At 42.3% G+C, this 23895-nt stretch overlaps 1 protein-coding gene across 3 annotated transcripts in view; it reads left to right on the top strand.

Annotated features, from left to right (window-relative positions):
- The window catches only part of Dtnbp1 (dystrobrevin binding protein 1), a 103066-nt gene that overhangs the window by 75226 nt on the left and 3945 nt on the right, over positions 1 to 23895 (top strand). For all 3 annotated transcript variants that reach the window (XM_005355101.3, XM_013349111.2, XM_026783153.1), the window contains one exon: positions 14662 to 14817. In XM_005355101.3, coding sequence (XP_005355158.1) covers positions 14662 to 14817 — 156 coding nt within the window. The remainder of the gene's footprint in view (positions 1 to 14661; positions 14818 to 23895) is intronic.

Raw genomic sequence — 23895 nt, 5'->3', positions numbered from 1 at the left:
AAAAAAAAAAAAAAAAAGATTTAAATGTGAAATGTTCCCCTAGAGGCTCATGTTTTCAAAGCTTGTTCCTCAGTATATGACACAATCTTGAAGGCAATAGGACTGGCTGTCAGAAGCAGGTCACTTGGGATGAACCTTTGAGGGTAATACTCTATGTTAATTACTTTTCCCATCAGTACGCCCACATCCCTGACAGAAGCAACTTAATTGAGGATTTATTTTGGTTTATGTTTCCGATGGAGTAGACAATTTGACAGGGAAGACATGATAGCAAGATCAGTTTGGTCTATGGCAGCATGAACATGTGGCAGCTGGACACATTGTGCTGATAGACAGGAAGCAGAAAATTCGGGGTAGAACCAGCATACTTACTACCATTAAGACCCATTCCCCAGGTCTGAAGAGATGGCTCAGTAGCTAAAAGCATTTGCCACTCGTCCAGAAGACCCAGGTTAGATTCCCAGCACCCCCATGGCAGCTCACAACTGTCTGTAATTCTAGTTCCAAATAATCCGATACACTCTTCTGGCATCTAAGTGCACTGTATGCGTGTGATAACTCTTAAAACAAAGAAAGATCCATTCCCCCAGAGATCACTTCTAACTAGGGCACATTTCAAAAGATTTTCCATACTCTCAAAACAGCCACCAGCTGTGAACTAGTGCTCAAACCCATGGCCCTGTAGGGGACATTTTACATTCAAATCATGGCATCCTTGCCCCATGAGCCAGTCACTCTGTACCTCTGACTTTCTGAACAGTTTCTGCTTCCTGGTCCATTCTGTGAAGTCACCACTGTGTGTTACAATGTCCTGCACCGAGCTTCTCCTGGGGCCATTATCTTCTCCATCATGATGGACTGTCCCCTCTGAAAATGAGAGCCCAGGCAAAGCTTTCTCCCCAACTTGTTTTTTTAAAATTATTTGGTTATAACAATGCAAAAGTAACTGTTAACTTATTATACAAGTTCTGTATCTGAACGTGGTATGGTTTTGCTAACCCCAAAGATGAGAGGAGAAAGGCCACTGGTACAAATCATCATGGCCAAATTAATTAATGCAAGCTTTTTTATCCATGTACACAAGCTGCCTCCACCTAAGGTGTGGTTCAAGATGTCAGCATTGGATGTGAGGATGACAAGACTTTTATAGCTCAGGGGTAGGGGTTTCCAATTGGGGGATTTGGCAGGCAGAATAGACAGGGTTTAGGAGCAGAACATAAGCGTATCGTTAGTCCTAACGACCTCCTAAACCAAAGACATGAGTGTACATGGTGTTAGCAACAGGTAGTCATAAGAATGTAACCATAACAACTGTTTTGAAACAAAGATATAATTGCCACTCCAGAAACAGGCAGTACAGAGCCATTTGTAGTTATAGTTAAAAGTGGGGAATGGAGTTTTAATCATAAGCAGAAATGAACCTAGTTTGTCTTTACTATAAGATGGTTTTTAAGCCTAAGATGGAGCCTGGCTGGTTTTGCTAGTATCTTCCTCACATAGGAGTTTTTAGTTTTTTTAAAAATACATTTGAAGTATATATAATATATTTTGTTTTTGATAAGGGTTTTGTTTGGTTGTTTTGGTATGTTTGTTTTTGAGATAAGCTCTCTCTAGGTAGGCCTAGTTGATATGAAACTTTCTGTGTAAACTATGTTGGCCTCAAGCTTGTTAGAATCCTATCTCTGTCTCCAGAATCCAGAATTACTGATGTGCAACACTGTGATTAGCTTCAGATGTTTTCATTTTAATGGTTTCTTTTAACTTAAAAAAAAAATGAATTCTGCTTTCTTGCCATATCATAAAACTCTTTGTTTCACTTGAGACTGCGATCTCCTATCCTTGTTAGAAGTTTTCTAGTTGGTAGGTTCCATTTGGATGGGAAGGTCATAGAAATGGTATTTTAGCTGGAAGTTAGTCACAATCTGAGAGGGGGGTGACTAGAATGTGCCGTGGGACATTACCGAGTTTGGATACCTGCATGTAATCATATGCAGGAGCAGTGTGAGTGCCCTGAAGTATTTGATGAATACTATGAAGCATAGCCATTTGTGCTAAATTAGCAGTCGGCAGACAGGTGTGACCAGAGCTGTTTTTCAGAAAGAGAGTGAACGAAAAGTCAGCTGTGGTGGCTCATACTAGTAATCCCAAGGCTGAGGCAGAGGTATTACCATGAATTTGACACCAGCCTGGGCTACAACCTGGCTATTAAAAAAATAAAAACAAAGTGTGTATAGCTTTGGAGAGGACTATCACTAGTTAGGAAGCTATTGGCTAGGTAGTAAGAAATGCAGTCAGCTTTGGCCTGCAGGAATTAGAATATTAGAGACCTTTGAGAGCATGCTTGCTTGAAATCTCCCAAGATGTTAAGGGAATTACATTAGCCCGTGGCTTCCACTGCAGCCACTGGAACAGGACAAGCTCTTTTCCATGCTTCAGCATAGCAGGTCACTTTAAACCTCTCCAGTGGCCACCTCCTCCCTCTTCAAACTTGGAGGGCAGGGCTTGGAAGTAAGTAGCTCATTAATCCATATATTCCATATATTCTTTTTTTTATTTGTTAAATGATTTATTTTGAAACAGGGTTTTATGTAGTCAAGGTTGGTTTCAAGTTCTCTGTGTAAACATGACCTTGACTGATCCTTCTACCCTCACTTAAGTGCTAGAATTAGAGGTGCAAACTGTCCTACTTCCTCTCTGTGTGCATAGATAGGACAAATGTCAGTTTCAGCTGTTGTTCCTAAGAAGCCATCAACCTTGTTATTTGAGCCAGGATCTCTGGCTGACACCTGGAGCTTGTTGATTAGGCCATGGAACACCCCCCCCCCCCCCCCGGTCTTGGGGTCTTAGTTAGGGTTTCTGTTGCTGTGAAGAGACACCACTCTTTTGTTTGTTTGTTTTCTTTTCTTTTTCAAGACAGGGTTTCTCTGTGTATCTCTGGCTGTCCTGTAACTCACTCTATAGACCAGGCTGGTCTCAAACTGACCTGCCTCTACCTCTCCAAAACCCTGTTTGATTGTTTGCCAAGATGACAATGAACTAAACCTCTGAAACTGTAAGTAAGCTCTAATGAAATGTTTTCTTTTGTAAGAGTTGCCATGGTCATGGTGTTTCTTCCTAGCAATAAAACATTGACTAAGACAGGTAGTGAATGAAATCTGATATAAATAATGAAAGATTAAAGATGATATGGAAATCCCTGTTGAGTCCCTTCAGATTCTTGGTGTTTTAAATGATAAATGTAGGACCTTTTTAATCATAAAAATTGCGTAACTCTAATAAATTAGAAAATAATCCTCGTGTGATGTTAGCAAGAAAACCTTGACCACACAAATTCATGTGACACCCGAGCCTTCAGAAATGGGGACTAGAAACTTACACATATCCCCATGCTAGGTCACCATCATGGAGAAAGATGGCAGACGAAGCTGTGACCTAATGGTGACAAGCTGGGGAATTTAGCCAGGCCTGTGCACTCATACAGGTGTCCCTGGGTCTTGAGAGAGACCTCACAGGAAGAGTGCATCTAACGTGAGGGTCTTCTGACTTTGCTTCTGAGGTGTTTTCAGATTTTCTCAGCTTGCTTAGCTAAGTAAGAAACACACCTAATTATCAAGGTTGGAATAATTTTAAATTAATTAAATCTTTTTACTATTGATATTTGTCATCAGTCTGTTAAAGACAGTGATTCTCAAAATAGTAGAAAGTACTATAAAAATTTGAATGTTTCAGAAAGCTCTGAAAATCTTTCAATACTTAGTTATTGTGATCATCTAGACATAATGATGAAACTCCAAAACACTGATTGCAAGAAATATCTCACCAAATTTCTAGAGGACTTTAGATTTTTTAGTATTGCAACAAAGATATTTTAAATTGTTAACAAAGTTAAAAAAAAGATGTAATAAATGTGCTCCCTAAATATACTGAATTAACTAAATTTATGAGTTATGTCATATAGAAATAAGTGAATTGAAAATTCTTAAAAGCTATTTAACTTCATCTGTCTCACACACACAAGTGGAATGGTAGTTAACTTGGTGATATATATATTTCCTGTGGCTACTTAGAATTAGGTTATACTTAATGTAGGCATAGAATTTTATGCTTGCTTGGATCTTTAGTTTTAAAGCTACTTAATACCATTACAGAAAGTTGTTCCAGAATTATTTTCAAAAATAATGAAAGAAATCAATGAAAATAAAAATATTTGAAGATGCTGGGCAGTAGTGGCTCATACCTTTAATCCCAGCACTTGGGAGGCAGAGGCAGGCAGATCTCTGTAAGTTTGAGGCCAGCCTAGTCTGCAGAGCGAGTACCAGGACAGGCTCCAAAGATACACAGAGAAATTCTATCTCCGAAAAAGAAGGAGGAAAAAAAAAGATTGTTGCTAAGCCTGGTGGGTCATCCCTGTAACCTGAGGTTCAAGAAGCTGTGACAAGTTTGAGACCAACAGGATTCATATGCCAGGGTCCAGGCTAGACAGGGCTGCCTGGTGAGACTCTATTTTAGAAAAACCACACTCAAAATAAAACAAAGATAATTGTACTGCCAAATATATTGAAAAACTGGAAGTCCCAAAAGGTGGGGGAATATTGGCATATATTATTACTCTAACATTGTTATAACCAAAATACATACTTAAACAAGTTTTGGAAGAAAGGTTTATTTTACCTCATATTTACACAGGGTACAGTCCACTATAGGTGTGTGTGTGTGTGTGTGTGTGTGTGTGTGTGTGTGTGTGTGTGTGTCCCACCAAAAGCAACTTGGAGAGGAAAGGACTTATTTAATCTTATAGGCAAGTCAGGCTAGGAACTCAAGGCAGGAACCTGGAGGCAGGAGCTGAAGCAGAGACTTTACTGGCTGCTGACTGGCTTGTTCTCATGGCTGCTCAGCTTGCTTGCTTACACAACTCAGGGTCACTTGCCCAGGAGTGGCGCCTCCCACAGTAAGCTGAGCCCTCCCACATAATTCATTCATCAAGAAAATGACCCCAGACTTGCCTGTCGGCCATTCCAATGGAGTCAACTTCTCAATTAAGACAACTAAGAGTCCCTCTTCCCAGATGACTCTAGTTTGTATCAAGTTGACAAAAACTAATCAGCACAATGTGGGAGAAAACATGGCCCCAGGAGAACGTGGGGAAGTTTCAGTTTACAGTACTCTGATCAGTTAATTTCTTCATTTCTGTGATGTACTTGATCATAAATGTGTTGCATGCTGTGTTAACGCACAGTGGGAGCGACACGCTTTGCATCTGTGTGTCGTCTTTTGGCATGTCCTTTCCCAGCTCTCCGTGGGAGTGTATGTGCACTTCTTTCTCTCTTGATAACATAGTTCATTACAGTTTTGCCTCCTAGTCCTAATTTTATGGCATAGGAAATCAAGTGGAAATGGTTTAAAAACTTCTTCATTGTTTCAGAGAATGGAGAAAATGAGAACCCACTTCACATCTATTAGGCTGGAACAGGAGATAAAAAAACATGGGTCTACTCTTGAGGGCTTGTGACACTAACCTATGGTGTAGGGACTGATGATGCACCCTGTGGGATTGGAAACATGGAGTGTCTGCTGATGTGGTACAGCTGGATGCTGCTGGGAAGAGAGGGGGATAGCTTGTTCATTAGAACAAGCCTTAAAACAGGCGTGGTGTGCTCTCGATACCTTCCGCAGCATTTTGGCCTGTTTTTTCTGTTGTCAGCTTATGGCAGAAGAGCATTTTTACTGAGAGACTGTAGCTTGTTCGTTCAGTTGTTTACTGTTCTTTGCAGAAAGTACAGCTTCCCTGTGCTACTGCCCTCATTGCAGCCACCAAGCCCTTTTGTTACCCTCCTCCTTGTAGGATGTTGAGCAGGTTAATAATTCATGAAGTCTCCAACAGACTGAATGCTCTTCTCACCTGTCCTAAGCTTCTTCAAAATGGATCTTTTCGGGGCAGTAGAACAAAGCTGGGCTGAACCAGCTATCTTGTTGGTTCTTTAAGCTGAAATAGCTAGGAAAAAATGAATGCAAGAACACCTTCTGTCTAAATTTCTTTACATGTCATACTCTAATTTCAAAGATTCCAAATCTTTTCATGCTGAACTAGTATTTATAGAAGAATTCTACTAAAAAAACACACAGAATGTGGGATGAATTTTTTTCTACCCAATCAAAAGTAAGTATTGTAGAACTGGATGTGATGATCGTTCAGCCTGTGCCCTCTTAGTGACTAGATTTGAAGAGTGAGTGCTGTGTGCAGATCAAGGGCTGTGCTCTGAAGTGCAGCCAGGTCATGCTTTGAGTGCCTCTCCCCATGTGATCATATGCTTAGGGCAGAGCAGGGAAGGAGGGGTCTCTAACCATCCAGCAGGCCTTGCTTTCCTTCACATTGTATTTCTTTGGTAGTGTGTTTTGGTGAAAGTCAAGATAATAGCCATTTCCTCCAGAGTAATTAATGTATAGAATTGGATGATGTGTCCTGGAAGTGCCTGTACTGAAATAGTATTTCCTGTGTAGAAATAGTATTTGCCTGAGTGTAGAAACCTCACTGCCTTTGGTGAGCAGCTCTGGAACTGCTGTGAATTCTTTGTGGTGTTAGAAACGTTATTTACTCTTAACTTTTAGAACTTGCATAGTTCTTGACTACTACATGGGTGGGCAGGGGTCTTCCTCTCACAGCTGTGTACCCAGACTAAGAACCTGCTTGTATAGAGGAGTGTACCAAGCTAACCCCTGCCATCCATGTGTGCTTTCCAAGTAGGTAAAAGCTCTGTAAGAAGTCATTTTGCTTTCTGTTTGAGAGTATGTTAACTTGGGCGGGGATGTAGCTTACTGACAGAGCTTGGCTGACACGAGTTACTGCCCAAGATCCTTCTCAGCATCATAAAAGATAAATGAATAAAATAAAACTATTAACTTCAGCGTTCTAGATGGTTCTCCAGATACCATATAAAACTTTTAAACAGTATTGAAATACAGGGTTAAGAAGTTAATATTTTTAAAATGCATGTAATGTAATCCTAATTTCAGGAACATCTTTTATTTATTTATTTATTTATTTTTATTTATTTTATTTTTTTTTTTTTTGGTTTCGAGACAGGGTTTCTCTGTGGTTTTGGAGCCTGTCCTGGAACTAGCTCTTGTAGACCAGGCTGGTCTCGAACTCACAGAGATAGGAACATCTTTTTAAAATTCTCTCATTTGGTAATTTGTATTCGTGTCTTGTGTTGGGGCAGGGAAGTAGGAGAGACTTTGGGAGTGCGTGAGGAAGCGTCTTATTGTGGAAACTGTCATAGGAAGGAAGTGCAGCTATCGTTAGATAATAAAACCACAGAAGAGACTGTTTAAACTAGAATAAAGGCTTGTATGTCTTCTTGTCTAAAATAAAATGCCTTCAGTTTCTGAACAAAGTTGTACAAGCACAGTTAAATATGTTTAGTAAGTCCAGATGAGATGAGAAGTAAATTAGAACAGCATTACATTCAGGAACCTTTATAAAGTACCTTCAGAAACAAGAGCTTCAGGGGATACTTAGGATGGAGCTGGAACTTGGTATAGATAGAAGTGCTGTGGGAAAGGAGGAGGAGGGTACCCGAACCCCAGTAAGCCCCAGTAGTGGTGCAAAGAGACACCCAGAAATATAAGGAACATGTTTTTCAGAACATACAGCAGTATAGATGAGCCCAAGACAGCGGGCTGAGTGAAAGACGCCATATAGGATTCTGTTGATGTGGCATTTATGCAACAGTAGAATTATAGGTTTGCGAATAGATCAGTGCTTGGGGAAGATTATAGAAGAGCAACACAGGAGTCTTGTGGTGTACAATGGAGTATCTGGACCTAGGCCACACAGACTGAGAGCTGGTAAACCTGCCCAGAGCTGCCAGTGCGCACACCCACACACCAAATCCATGCACAGTGGATATCTGAACAAGCTGTATTGTGCTGTCAGGTTCTTGGCTTTGATATCATACCATAATTTTTTTTTTAATTTTTTTTATTGAAAAAAAAATTTCCACCTCCTCTCAGCCTCCCACTTCTCTCCCCCTCCCCCACTCCTCTCCCCCTCCCTCTCCAGTCCGAAGAGCAGTCAGGGTTCCCTGCCCTGTGGAAAGTCCAAAGTCCTCCCCCCTCCATCCTGGTCTAGGAAGGTGAACATCCAAACTGCCTAGGCTCCCACAAAGCCAGAACATGAAGTAGGATCAAAACCCAGTGCCATTGTCCTTGGCTTCTCAGCAGCCCTCATTGTCCACCATATTCAGAGAGTCCGGTTTTATCCCATGCTTTTTCAGTCACAGTCCAGCTGGCCTTGGTGAGCTCCCAATAGATCAGCCCCACTGTCTCCGTGGGTGGGTGCACCCCTTGTGGTCCTGACTTCTTTGCTCATGTTCTCCCTCCTTCTGCTCCTCATTGGGACCTTGGGAGCTCAGTCCAGTGCTCCAGTGTGGGTCTCTGTCTCTATCTCCATCCATCGCCAGATGAAGGTTCAAAACAACTTTGAGATATCATCTTACACCTGTCAGATTGGCTAAAATCAAAAACACCAATGATAGCCTCTGCTGGAGAGGTTGTGGAGGAAGGGGTACACTCATCCATTGCTGGTGGGAATGCAAACTTGTGCAACCACTTTGGAAAGCAGTGTGGCGGTTTCTCAGGAAATTCAGGATCAACCTACTCCTGGACCCAGCAATGCCACTCTTGGGAATATACCCAAGAGATGCCCGATCATATGACAAGGGCATTTGTTCAACTATGTTCATAGCAGCATTATTTGTAATAGCCAGAACCTGGAAACAACCTAGATGTCCTTCAATGGAAGAATGGATGAAGAAAGTGTGGAATATATACACATTAGAGTACTACTCAGCGGTAAAAAACAATGACTTCTCGAATTTTGCATGCAAATGGATGGAAATAGAAAATACTATCCTGAGTGAGGTATCATACCATAATTATGTGAAACCTGAGATTGGGAAAGAGGCCCAGGATCTGCATATTTCTATCTATGACATTAAACATTTAATTCAGTCTGTGAGAATGTTCAACATTGACTTTGCCAGAGTCCACATTACCCAAGATACATTTTTTGCCAACATGCTATGAATCTGAAATTATTTCAGAATGAAAAGCTTTAAAAGCTGAATGTTGCAGGTTCATGCAGTCAACTGAATAGAAAGAGAAGTTGGTACATCCCAAAGATCTAAAGACATCTAGGAGGCTTCACCCCGTGCCTTGGGCTTCTCTTCCTATTTGTGTTGTTTGTTGTCCAGACATTGTCCACTATATAAAATACTGTCTCCTCATTTTGGAACTACTCAGTAAGTACAGAGCATGGAAACATAGCAGTTCTTGCCTTTAATGATCCTGTAATCTGACAGCTGTTTGTTTTTGAGTTTTTTAATCCAAAAGACAGTTTTGGAAGGATTTGTGTATAAAAACATTACAGGTTTCACACTTCTCCATGATTCTGTTACATGTATTACAGTTTTCTGAAGTTTTTATTTTCTGACACAATGTGAATACATTAAGTTGTAGGTAAATTGCAGATTTTTAAAAAGTAATTCTTAGTCTTAATTATCTTGAATAAAAAATTACTATTTTTTTTTTTGGTTTTTTTGAGACAGGGTTTCCCTGTAGCTTTGGAGCCTGTTCTGGAACTCCCTTTGTAGACCAGGCTGGCCTCAAACTCACAGAGATCCTCCTGCCTCTGCCTCCCGAGTGCTGGGATTAAAGGCGTGCGCCATCACTGCCCGGCTTACTAAAACTCTTTCAACTCATGTTTAATTCAGTGTTTATTACTTTTCTTTTTACAGTCTAGATTATGGTGTCCCCATCTCCTGGCAGCAGCTTTGGGGTTGTCTGTTATTAGCACTTTGGTCCTTTGTCCCAGAGGTTGTTAAAGGTGCTGAATGGCAGAGTGGAGGAGGCTGCTCCTGAGATGAGCATGGTGGCTTAGCTTTTGTAAATTTCACCTACGTCTGTTCCTCCTGTGCCCTAAGTATGAATTGATAATGGCATCTGAAATGGTAATGGAATCTTTGTGTTCTGAGTAACTGTCCATTTGAAATGAATAATGATGCTAAAGTGTCTGAAGCTAAGACTGGGTAGCAGAGTTAGGGGACCACTTCAGACTTCTGGTGGAAAAACTATTGTGTCTTTTTCTGAGTTTTTTGGTTTTTTTCTGTTTTTCTTTTTGATCTTGGTACCATTTTTTGAAATCCAGTTTGGTGTGGCCTACTTGGGTAGGCCACATATACCTCAGGTAGTTATGAGTGCAGCCTAACACACAATTTACTCAGACCCTTGTAAGCTTTGGGACGGTATTTTTGGGAGGAGTAATCTGATTGCATGGTTGTCAGAGTTGAGTTTTATAGGTGACAGCATCGTGTCACAGTGTCTGAAGATTGGACGTAGTTGCAGGTTAGAGTCTTAGTGCTTACTTTGCTTCCCTAGAATAGCAGGTAACTGAAACAGAAGCCAGGGCCACTTTTCCTCCAGGAAGTTCTGTGACCTAGACTATGCCCTGTGAATCAGTCTGAGCGAGATGCTCTTTAACTCGTTTTTCTCTTTTGTTCCCTGTCATCTTCTCTGATCTGTGTTGCGTCTTGACACAGCCCCATGGAGGAAGTCAGGGTCCACACAGGGCAAGGACACAGTTGATAGTGCTTCCTGGCAGCTCAGCAATTGTGATTTCTGCTTTTTAAAGTTATTTTAAGTTCCATAACCCAAACTCTCCTCACCCCACCCCTGGAGGGGTTGAGGCATATTTGGGTATTTTCCGAACGTAAAGAATTAAGATGAGACCCCATAAGGCCTGTAATTGAGACATAGTAGGTCATCACGGTAATCAGAGTGGCACCTTCACTCCTCCACAGATGGTCTTGAGTCAGCTGAAAGGCGATATTCTTTAATTAAATCCCTTTTGAGAGTTAAATTGCTCTTTGATTCTGAATGGCTTGATTTGGAATTGCTTCTTTTAAACCAGTTTACCTGCGCTCTGAAGTTTGCTAATGTGTTTTAGGGTTGAATTACACTAATGCACTTGGCGGTTGTCAGGCATTTAACAGCTACATTGACTGTTGAAGCAAACAGATAGGTGTCTTCTTCCTGTAGGCTTTTCCTGAGGACACAACTCTTTGCAGATGTATTGAGGGCACTGAAAAGTGATGAATTCTGAAGTCTGTGTAGGGCTAAGAAAGTGATTTTAGTGCTGTGCTTGATTTGGTTCTTGGTAGTATCTGTCTGTCTGTGTCTGGGGTAGGGAGACAGGAGAAGAGAGGAAAGGAAGAAGAAAGGAATATTTCATGTAGCCTGGTAATTCCTATCCATCTACCTCCACCTTCCAAGTGCTTCCACCATACCTGACTGCCTTCCCTTTCTGAGAGTCTGTTATTGACATCATGTTGTCAATTACTGGCCAGTGCGGCATTTCTGGTGGTTAATATGCCACTCCTGAACCCAAACAGAAACCTTAAGAAATGGGTGCTTGATGTGGGAGTGTCATATATCAATCTGTTAATTTCATTGGTTAAGCAATAAAGAAACTGCTTGGCCGGCCCTCATAGGTTAAAACATAGGTGGGAGGAGTAAACAGAACAGAATGCTGGGAGGAAGAGGAAGTGAGCTCAGAGATGCCAGGCTCCTCTCTCTGGGGCAGACACATGAAGCTCAGACCCAGGATGGACGTAGGCTAGAATCTTCCCGGTAAGCCACCTCGTGGGCTACACAGATAATTGGAAATGGGCTAGTCCAGGTGCGAGAGTTATCCTAGAAGAGGCTAGATAGAAATGGGCCAAGCAGTGTTTAAATGAATACAGTTTATGTGCTGTTATTTCGGGTAAAGCTAGCCGTGCGGGCAGTGCTGGGGATGCAGCCCCGCTGCTCATATTACTACAGGTGCTTTTACCTCTCTTGTGGAGAGGATAAAGTGGCAGCTTGGAGAGGTTAAACGCATTAGATTTCTACCTGGAGTTCTGTGAAAACCAAAGGATTTCACCCAGGTAGAGTGGGTGAAAGGTTGGAGGGAAGCCAGGGAGTGTGCAGGGCAGTGGATGAGACAGTGTTGAAGGGCAGCCAGGGACAGTAAGGACTTGGGAGTGTTCTACCCAGAGGATGGGCATCCCTACTGTGGACACGTTTTCTTTTCGCCTGTCATCCACTGCTGCTCCTCACACATGCACAACCTCCAGGAGTCATGCTTACATGTGGCTTGCCCAGGATACAGAGGGAACAGAGGCATGCAGGCATGGACTGTAGGCAGATAATGGAACTGCACAAACCTCTCTGCACAGTTGCTGTGACAGCAGAGTCACCCAGAGGAGTGTGACAGAAACCCAGAAGTATTTACTAATGGGCTAGGATCCAGCTTGGGAAGATAACACCTGCATCTGTAATGAGCCCATTTTTCTGTGAACACAGGCATGGCAGGAGGGTGACTGGAAATAGAAAAAACACTTGAACAAGTAGTACTGAGTGTAAGGTCACATGCAACATCCAGTTGTGTGCAGCTGGAGGTGACTTTCCTGTCTCTGTTGTCATAGCTAACATTTATTTGTATTCCTGGCATGCGTGATTGGAGTACACGAAAGCCCAGAGTATTCTAACTACTAGACTTTATATATTTTGTGTGATATCAAAAATAAACTCCATTACAGGTTTTAAGGTCTATCATTTCTGGAGGCTGGTGATATGTTGAGGAGTTATGGTGATAGGAATTGGGGCAGTACTGGGGACAAGGGCAGGCCTCAGAGCCCTTGTGCCATGTTGTTTGTTCTGTTTAAAACCATTTAATTACATCACAATATCCCAGATGGAACTAGACCTTGTTAGGAGTCTCCAGCTCACCCCACAACAGTATTTTCCTCTAACTCAGCTAAGCAATGTCACACAGCCAGTGGTCTCAAACATCTGTCTTTAGGAAAAAAATATTAGTATGTGGTGTCCAGCTTCCCCAGACATTCAGATTCATGCAGGAGCCAGGGTCCTTAGATGGCTTGTCTGCTGTGAGACATAACACCACTTATTGTCCTTGCATGAGCACTGGGAGTATTTAATGTTATTGCATAGACTTGTCAGTATAGGGGTAATAGTTCTGTATCCATTTTCAGATAGGATACTAACTTACTAGCCAGGTTACATGACTAATAAATCACAAAGCCAAAAGTAGACAGTTTGTATAGCACCTAATGAGTATATGGTTCTTAAAGGATATTTATTATTTTAATTATGTATTTGTTGTCTCTGTGCATCTGAGTTCCAGTGCCCACAGAGGCCAGAGGTACCAGATCCTACAGCAAGAGTTACAGAAAGCTATGATGTGCTGGGAATTAAACTGGTCCTCTGGAAGAGGTGGATATTCTCTTAACTGCTAAGCCATTTCTCAAGTCTGGCTACATGTTTCTTCCCCCCAATTTTCTTACTGTGTAGAGTTTTTTTTAAAAATTGTACCAACTATGATCCACTTCTAAAACTTTTCTTCCTCTCCTGAGGCAGTCTCACTGAACCTGAAGTTTGACTTAAAGAATCAAAGCTAGGCTGGTTGTCACTGTGTCCCGGGTCCTGTCCTTCTCCACCCTTAGCAGTGCTGGAGTTAGAGGAATGCACCACTGTGCCCAGCTTATTACGTGGGTGTTGGGGATCCATCCTCAGGTCCTCGTGCTTCCATAAGCCCTTTATCCATTGGGCTGCCTCTCCTTCCTTCATAGCCCTATTGTTTTAAAATTTGAAACGCTGTGCCCTTAAGCACTCCTCCCCATCAGCCTTCATTCTACCCTGTCTGTGACATGGTCTCTCCAGGTACTTTAGTGTCATCACACAGTAATTTGTCTTCTTGGGACTTGCTTATTCACTTAATGTTCTCATGGTCCATCGTGCCGGAGCACATGTCCAGATTTCCTCTTTTTTTTTCAGGCTGAATGACACTCACTATGTGTTCTTACTGTATTTGTTGAGGGTTTCCTGTTTCAAGCACTGAGCTGGCTGAGAAGATATTAAAAAGAATGAAATATGGATACAGTTGTCCAGGAACTCAAATTTTTACTTGTGTTTTCATATTTATAAATCAGCCTCCAAAGACTGAGCTCAGGCAGCCAGGCGGTGATGGCACCTGCCTTTAATCCGAGCTGGGGAGGCAGGAGGATCCCTGTGAGTTCAAGGGCAGCCTGGTTTACAGAGCCAGTTCTAAGTCAGGCTCCAAAGCTACACAGAAAAACCCTGTCTCGGGGAAGAAAAAAAAAAAAGAGATGAAGCAGAGGCTGGAGAGATGGCTTGTGTTTTAAGAGCACTTGCTCTTCCTTCAGAGAATGGGATCTCAGTTCTAACACTCACCTCCGCTGGCTTAAAACTGTCTATACATCTAACTCCCAGGGTTGCATACACACATAAATAATTATTAGGGAAGAAAAGGCAAACAATTTAGTAGAAATCTCAGGATGGAACACAGGCTTCTCATTACGTTAGTCATCTGAGGAGTTAGTACTGACTGATCAGCAGCTCTCTGCTCTAGAAGAGCAGGCAGTATTGTGGAGACCCTACAGCAGAAAGGGCACACAGGAGCAATTGCCTAGTAATGGGCAGCAGCACAGCAGATGGGACCGGTGGTACTGCCGTCCTTCTGTGGCAGAGTCTGCCTCCTCCCGCGTAGTCCTTCTGGAGATCTCACCCCATCCTCTGCTTCCTCAGCTGAACTAGATGCCGAGCACACTCAGAAGGTCTTGGAGATGGAGCACACCCAGCAACTGAAGCTGAAGGAGCGGCAGAAGTTCTTTGAGGAAGCCTTCCAGCAGGACATGGAACAGTACTTGACCACAGGCTACCTGCAGATCGCAGACAGGCGAGGTGAGCTGGGGCAGTTCCAGGCTGCCTGCAGGGTGCGGCCTGGGGTATAGTCTTTGGTGGTTAGAACCCCCAAATCAAAGTAAATATCATGGACATGCCTGAGGGGTCATTATTTTGCCTCTTCCTTTAGTTCTAGGTTCTAGTTGAAAAATTAAAAAATAACTTCAATTACAAAATTATACTCATACAGAAATTTGAAAAATACTTTAATATTATGGTGTTCAGGGTCTATCCAGGGCTCATACATGCTAGGCAAGTGCTTGACTAAGCTGGGGGGGGGGAGAGAAAAACCAAAACAGAAAGAAATTACCTATGATTATAGTGTGGCCCTTTCCAGTCTACTGAGTCTATTATTTATGTCCCTGGTATCGGACTCAGCATCTTTGTAGCTGACTTCTGAAGTGTCAGCAGAGGACTTTCTCCCCAGTGTTAGGAACTCTTTGAGGGGCTGGAGATGGAGTTGGTGGTAGAGTGAGTGCTTCACATGCCTGAGGCTCCTCAGGTTGAAAAAGCAGATGAGGTATTTTAGAGATGGATGCTGTCAGAACATACCCAGTACAGGGTCATTCTTCAGGATTTGGTTCCAGGACCCCTCTGTGGAGAACAAAATCCCTAGATGCACAGATCCCTTATATAAAATGGCACATGGCATGTAACCTATGGAGTCCCTAAGCACTAGAAAGCATCCTCATGTTACTTAGATTGTCTCCAGTGTAAGTGCCGTGTTCATAGTTGGCCTGTACTGTTTAGAGAACACTGCGTAGAAAACAATCTCAGCACATATTTAATACAGACACAGCTGTCACAGGCCTGACTTCCTTCTCCGCCCGCAGCTGTAGAGGGCTTGGAGACGGAGGCTACCTGCACTCTAGGAACTTCCCTAGTGGAGTCATGGTGAGGGATCGTGTCCAGATTCATAAGTTAACTCCTTGGGTGAAGTGACGACACCGGATGGGCTCATTCTTTCTCTCTTGATGAACCGCCTCCCTGTGGAGGCACAGCTGGGCTGGACAGGGCAGCTCGTGTTTTCCTCTGGAGGTGCTGTGCAGTCTGTCCAGCAACAGATAGGCAAGTTGGGGCTTCGCTGTCCTGGGTGTGCCGTCACCTCCTGTAACCCTCCTCTCCTTCATCTCTGCTCTCCTTTCCTGCTTTTCTCGCTTTCCCAGTCCTGCTCTTCCTCACTTACCTGTCACAACTTCTTTGTTCCTTCTTACCCCATTGGGTGTCCACACCCAGAGAGGCTCTCAGAGATTAAGGGCAGTGATGCAGAGAAGCTGCTGCCACAGGGTGAGAAAGGATCACCATGATAGCTGTCTACACTCCTGGTAGATAGCATGGGATTGAGGTGTGCCGTTTTCTCCAGAGCCTGTTTCCTGCCCATTTAACACACTGATCTAGAAGGTAAGGACTTTTTCCTCAGAACACTGTCTGTACAGTGTCCACTGTGGTAGCTGTGGGACAGAAGTGGAAGCTTTGTGCCAGGGATTTGCTGTGGCCCTTTAATCTAGTTTCTCATGCTGTGGTGACCCCAGCCGTAAAATTATTTCATTGCTGCCTCATGGCTGTGGTGTGCTAGTTATGAACCGTAATGTAAGTATGTGCAACTGCCCAAAGGGGTCAGAACCCACAGGTTGAGAACCGTGGGTACAGAGGGACTTTGAACATTCTTCACAGCTGTGATCCTAACATGCAGCATGGTTCATGTCAGGAGATGTTTTTTTCTTGGCCTGTAGACAGCCACTGTATTCTTTCATATGGCCAGTTCAGATAGGGAGCACTCTTACCTTCTTTTTATTTATTTTTAATGAAATCAATTATTTTTGATTTTGGAAGCATACTAGGCAAATGCTCAGAGCTACGTCTCTAGTCCTTAGTGTATCTTGTAAAGTCACTAATCTTGCTTGGGTACCAGTGTTTGTGACTTTCTGTAACCTTAATTACCTGAATTCCCATCTCAGAGTACTCATATTGGAGGGTAGCATTTCAACAAATTAATCTGGGAGCTGACTTCAACCTTTTAGTCCATACAGATATACCCACCCTCGCCAAGCTGCCCGGTGTGCTGGAGGACAGGGACTATAACAGCATTGTCAGAACTTCTATTACTGAGAAATTTAACTCTGCCTCAGTTTGGCCCGGCACATCCTGAGTGTGCTGTTATAAGTCCAGAAAGGACAAAGAGGAACTGACAGTGTCCCTAAGATGCTTCTGTATTCTCAGGGAGATGTGGACACATAACCTCATGGGGTAGTGGTCAGAAGCTGGTAGGTGCACAGGCACTCTTCTCTAGCTGACATGCTATAGAGACCAGCTAGAACCAGGTATTGCTACAGCCTGAGGCTCATAGAGCCTACAACCTGGCCAGGGAAAGGTCCTTGTTATGCACAGCAGAATTCAGTGGGTTAATTATTTTGGTTTTGAGTGTCTCAAAAATAATTTTCTTCAAACTGCCAGAACATGTTTGGATATTTTTCATAATTAAAAGAAGACAAAACCAGGCAGATATTGTCAATATGTATATCTTTCAAGCAAGCGCTAAAGAAGAAAATTGCCTTAGCTAGAGTGGAAGGGCCCTCTGATCAAGTAGTCTGGTACCTTGGCTATTGAGAACTGCTTCAGACTTCCTACTGAGACAAGTACCCTACTTCAGGAAGGATCTTTACCTCCAAGAGTCGAGTTAAGTGAAGCTTAAGTTAAAACATCAGTCAACATAAAAAAAAAATGTCCTTAGTGGGTGTTGTACTTTGAACTCATTCCATAAGATCAGAAATAGCAGTCTGAGCTTTTCTTCATCTCAAAAGTTTTAGTTAAAAGTCATGGAACTTTATGTCCAGAAATGTGTCTGGAGAGAGTGCAATCCCAGCTGTGACCTCAAGAGCCCTAGTGAGGTTGGAAGCCTGTGGTGCACAGAAAAAAGGAGTGTGGGACCAACCACTACAGACCCACAGCTCGCTGTGTTTCAGGGCCTGATGGACCTTTAGTGCATGTGTGTGCAGTACACAAAGGTGTAGAGACAGAGGACCTAGCTCAGTGATAAGTACCTAGCATGTATGAGGCCCTAGTTTCAAACTCCAGCACCATTTAAAATAAAAAACAGAACAAGCTGGGTGGTGGTGACACATGTCTTTAATCCCAGCACTAAGGAGTTAGAGGCAAGTGGATCTCTGTGTGTTGAAGACCAGCCTGGTCTACAAGAGCTAGTTCCAGGACAGGCTCCAAAGCTACAAGAAACCCTGTCTCAGAAAAGAAAAAAAAAAAAAGAAAGAAAAAGAAAAGAAAGTTAATAATAACAGCTGGACGGTGGTTGCGCACACCTTTAATCCCAGCACTCAGGAGGCAAAGGTAGACAGATCTCTGTGAGTTGGAGGCCAGTCTGGTCTACAGAGTGAGTTCCAGGACAACCAGGGCTACACAGAGAAACCCTGTCTCAAGAAACTGGGGTGGGAGGTGGGGAGTGGGGGTCGGAGACAATAAAACATACTTTCTGGAAGTAAGGAGTTACTTTGTATAGTTTACTTTTGGAGGGCCTGCGGATAACCAGTATAATCTGCTCAGTTCAAATTCTGTTTCTGTACTTAAGTTTATTACATTGAACACATATACCCAACTCATTACTATATGAGTACTTATTCCCAGTTGATTATTAGCAGCAGTGCTGGCATGGAGATTGCATTAGTTATTTTTCTCTTCATAGTTACAGAAATACATAGGAAGGACGGACTTCCGTGTATAGTTCAAGAGGACATTCTGGAGGGGAAGAGGCATGGCAGCAGGAGCTTGGTGATGTGGGGGATTTAAGTGGGAGCAGGCCTGGCCTTGCTTATGTGTAAGCGTATCAGGAAACTGGTTTTGTCTTATTTTTCCTTCTCTGCTTTTCATTCATTTTAAGACCCAAGTGAACAAGATGGGACTACCCACTGTAGTGATTTGAATAAAAATGGCCCCTATAGGCCTATACAGAATAGCACTTGGTAGAGGAGGTGTGGCTTTTTTAGAGGTGGTATCATTCGAGAGGCAGGCTTTGAGGTCTCAGAAGCTCAAGCCTAACCAGTGTGGCACTTCACTTCCTGCTGCCTGTGGATCCAGGTATAGAACTCTCAGGTACTTCTCCAGCACTGTGTCTGCCTGCATGCCCCCATACTTCCCACATGACTGTCTTAGTTAAGGTTTTATTGCTGTAAAGGACAAAAGGCAGTCACATTCTTTGCCAGAGTATCACAAGAACAGTCTCTAGGCCACATAGTAACATTCTACTCTGAAACTTCTTGAGCCAGTTCCCTACAGTTCAAATCATCCTTAGCACCACTGTCTTCCTTGATCCTATAAGGATGGTCCATTAAGCAGCAATTGAAACATTCCACTGCTTTTCTAACCCCTAACCCAAAGTCCCAAACCCATGGTCAGGCCTGTCACAGCCATCTGGTACCAACTTCTGTCTTAGTTAGGGTTTCTATTGCTGTGAAGAGACACGATTGTAACTGGGGGTTTCTCTCCCACCCACCAGTTCCCAAATAACCACTCTGAGGCTTAATATTATTTACAAACTGTTTGGCCTACTAGCTTAGGTTTATTATTAACTAGCTCTTACTGTTGGAGGAGGGCTGCTTGTTTGTTCTGGCTGCACAGAACCAAAATAACCATACAGAAACTATATTAATTAAAACACTGCTTGATTCATTAGCTCTCGCTTCTTCTTGGCTAACTCCTACATCTTAATTTAAACCATTTCTTTTTTATTTTTATTTTATTTTTTGGTTTTTCGAGACAGGGTTTCTCTGTAGCTTTGGAGCCTGTCCTGGAACTCCCTTAGTAGACCAGGCTGGCCTCGAACTCACAGAGATCCGCCTGCCTCTGCCTCCCGAGTGCTGGGATTACAGGCGTGTGCCACCACCACCCGGCAATTTAAACCATTTCTATTAATATGTGCATCACCACAAGGTCTACCAGCAGTTTCAGCACATCTACCTCCTGCCGCTGATCCATGGCGTCTCTCTGACTCTGCCCTTCTTCCTTCCAGCATTCAGCCTAGCTTTCCCTGCCTACCTAAGTTCTACCTTACTATAGGTCCAAAGCAGTTTCTTTATTCATTAATAGCAATCACAGCACACAGAGGGGACTCCCACATCACCTCCCCTTTTCTGTTTAAATAGGAAGGTTATAACTTTAACATAGTAAAATTATATATAACAGATATTAAGCAAGAATTAAAGTTACAATATTTATATATACTTTATGTTTTATCATAACTAAGGAAAACTATAACTATAAATTCTTCAACTCCATCAAAGATTCCAGAAGGATGTAATATTACTTAAGTAAACAGAAAATGCATTATTAGCAGCTTCTAAAACTCTAGAATTGACAGAGATATCTTGCTGCCTGGACAGTCACCCAAAATTCTTCTTACCATTGGGGCATCCATCTTCAGCCTACAGGACATAGTATCAAACAGACTTTTCCACAAAGCAGGAAATTTTAGAGACAGTTTTCTCTATATTGGCAGTTTGTCAGTCATTTTCTTCTGTGTCCTACAGAAAGTCTATCAGACTGTTTCATGAAGCAGGAACCCTGAAGGACCATCTCATCTTTACACAAGTTTAGCAGTCTTTTCGCTGTGGGTCCTACATGTCCAGTCAAGTAGTCCAAGTAAGAACACTTTCATGCCCAAATGGCTAAGGAGCCTCTTCGATGCCCGTCTTCCTCAGGAAGTAGCTTGGTACTGCCAAAAGCAGACATATCTCATTGTTATGAAAAGTCCTAAGTTATTAAGACATTTTAAATGGCATATTCTGAAGGTCTCTGAAAGACTTGAAAAATACCTATCTAACTGAAATATATCTCTATACATCTAGAAAATCTAACATGACTATAATCTTGAGTATTATAGATGACTATCTATTAACCTATATTTCTTAATTATATGTTATGTTTTTAAATGAACAATACAAACACAATACCTTAATCAAGGACAGAAATATACATATACAGTATAACAAAATTTACCTTAAATTTGTACAAATAAACCAATATTCATACCAAAGCAAATTATTCATCTCTATAACATATCTCCCTTTAAATATAAACAAACATTTATAGACAATATTTGGGAATATGGGCATAGTTATTTCTCTTTAAACTGCTTCCTGCTGTTTGTGGGTGCTATTAATCAGGTCTTTCATGGTGTATCCTGTGTGCTAGGTTCATCTCAGTTAGCAATTGGGTGAAGTAATTTTTTTTGAGTGATGTTCAAGGCAACCTTTCAGAGTGTCTTATTCCATCAAACTACACCAGTCTGGAAGCAATCCATAGGTTCTCATCCTCTGTGGAAACAAGAGAAGAACTTCTTTTCCAAAGCAACATATCCTTAGATCCAAATTTGCAAGTCATGGTAGCTTTATAATATACATGCTGGTTTAGCTTAGCAGCCCATACAATGAAATGTCTTTCTGTACTTAGCTCATTCACAGTAAAAAATTTAAAGATAACAATATAATATACATAATCCAGACTCTCTGTGAATTTTCCGTTTTTTGTTTTTGTTTTTTTTTTTGTGGCTTTTCTATTAGTTTATATTTTACCACGAGGCTTGTGGCTAGTTATCAAATATCTTGCTTCTCTGGTGGCTGTTGGCATCTCCCTACTCCACCCTTTTTCTCCCTGTATTTCTGTTTGGATTTCCCACCTGGCTTTATTTAGCCTGGCTATTGGCCAAATCAGCTTCTTTTATTATATGGTAATAAGACATATTCACAGCATACAGAAGAATCAGGGCATTCCATATCACACCATGACTGCAGTAACTCTTATAAAGGAAAACATTTCATTGGGGCTGGTTTATAGTTTCAGAGGTTCAGTCGATTATCTTCATGGCAGGAATCATGGTGACAGCCATAGTACTGGAGAAGGAGATGAGGGTTTTATGTATGGATCTGCAGGCAGCAGCAGGAGGTTGTGTGCACACTAGGCATATCTTGAGCATTTGAGACTTCAGAGCCTACACCCATGGTGACACACATCCTTCAACACGATCACACCCACTTCAATAAGGCCACACCTCCTAATAGTGTCACTCCCTATGACAATAATCGACTAAGCCCCTGAACTGTAAGCCAGCCCCAATTAAATGTTTTCCTTTATTCGAGTCATGGTGTCTTTTTCACAGCAATAGAACCATAACTGAAAGTTTAACTATCTTCTCTGGAAACTGACTGACCATTAAGATTAACCTTCACAGACATCCTCATGTCTCTGTGCACATTTTTAAGAGTAAAGAGCTAGGTCCTGAGTTTCTGACAGGGCTGCATTATAAACAAATTCCCATGGACACAGTAGCTCAAGGTTGCAGTTGAGGAACTCACTTTGAAAATTGCTTCTCTTCATGTGACATGCTTCTTTTAGGTTTACTACAGTTGGTCAGTTACTTGTCAGCATAGTTATTCCAGCTGACAAGCTCCCCAACTTGTGTGTTCCCCCTTCATCCTTAATCAATATGAAGTGACATATTTGGGTTTTACTTTCTTCAGTTGCTCATTTAATCATTAAAGTTTTTTATTATAGTATATTTTGAGCATACTCTTTTTCCCTCCCAGGTCCACCCACTTCTCTCCTACCACACTTCATTCCCTGGCCACATAGGCATGTCATTATACTATAATGCAAAACTCATTCATTCCAAATTAAAAGTCCCCTTAGGCTTTCAGTCTCTCTCTCGGTCCCAGTGCTGTTTAAAAGTCCAAAGTCTCTTCTGAGAGCCATAGCAATCTGAAAACTGTAACCCCTGTAAAATCAAAATGTAGATTGCAGACTTCAGCATACAGTGACACAGAATATACATTACCATTCCAAAAAAAGGAGCACAATCAGGAAATACTAGATAAACAAGACAAAATCAGCAGGGCAAATCCAAATTCTGTATTCCCATGTCTGATGTTAAAGTGCTTTTCAGAATTCCCCTTCTAGCTTTGTTGACTGGAAATCACTTCTTTCTCTTGGGCTGGTCACTACACTGTTAGCAGCTGTCCTTGGTATTCCATGCCTCCTAGCTCCAACATTTGTGGTCTCCAAGGCAACCCAGGCTTCACTGTGACAGCTTCATTACAGTGTGACCTCATTGGGCCTTCATGCAGGGATTCCTCTGACATAAGCCTGGCCTCAGTGACTTTTCTTTACCATTGGAGGAAGATTCCATAACCCCTTTCCTTTATCCTTACTGATTCTAAAGCCAGAACTACATAGCTGAAGCTGCCACGTTCTTTTTGATTTGCTAAGGCTGGAACCTGGCCCCCTCCTTGACTTGCATAAGTTTTCAGTTATTGATAGTTCCCTGTGCAGCTTAAACATTCTCTTACATTCCTTTTCATAGACTGGAAGCTTAGCGTAGTGGAGTCTTGCCTTGAGGTCCACTCTCTTTACTCCAGTTAGCATCTGGCTTTTCTTTTACTTTTTATCTCTTTGAGCACTGGACTTCACTCCAACATCATATTCCTGGTGCTGCTTTTCTCTTCAAATTGGGCAGTTTTTATCTCTTTGCCGTTTGCTCTTGTTCATTGTTCATCTGTTTTCCTCATCAAAAGGCCACATTTCACTAACAGGGAGCATGGTCAGACCTCTCACAGCAACATACTACACCTGGTAGCAACTTCTTAGTCCCTGTTCTGTTCTTATGAAGAGACACCATAACAACGGCAATTCTTGTAAAGGAAAGCATTGGGCTGGCTTCAGTTCCAGAGGTTATTCCACTGTCATCATGGTGGGAAGCATGGCTGCACACAGCAGGCCCTGAAGCATTAGCTGAGAACCACATCCTGATCCATAGGTACAGAGAAACCTCAGTGCCACACTTCCTGATCCTTCCAAGCAGCTCACTAGCTCAGGGCTGAGCATGCAAATATATGAGCCTATGGGGTCCAACCTCATTCAACCCATACCACCACCCAACTTCATGTTTCTCTCCCCACATTTCCCCCACCCTCGGATTTAAAAAAAAAAGTCACACAAAACCATTAAGACAAAAAATTCCAAAACAAGAATTTCATGTTTCTCTCTCTCTCTCTCTCTCTCTCTCTCTCTCTCTCTCTC

Source organism: Microtus ochrogaster, chromosome 16, assembly GCF_000317375.1.
Source record: "Microtus ochrogaster isolate Prairie Vole_2 chromosome 16, MicOch1.0, whole genome shotgun sequence".
NCBI classification, from domain to species: Eukaryota; Metazoa; Chordata; class Mammalia; order Rodentia; family Cricetidae; genus Microtus; species Microtus ochrogaster.
This window is presented reverse-complemented; position numbering and strand designations above follow the sequence as displayed.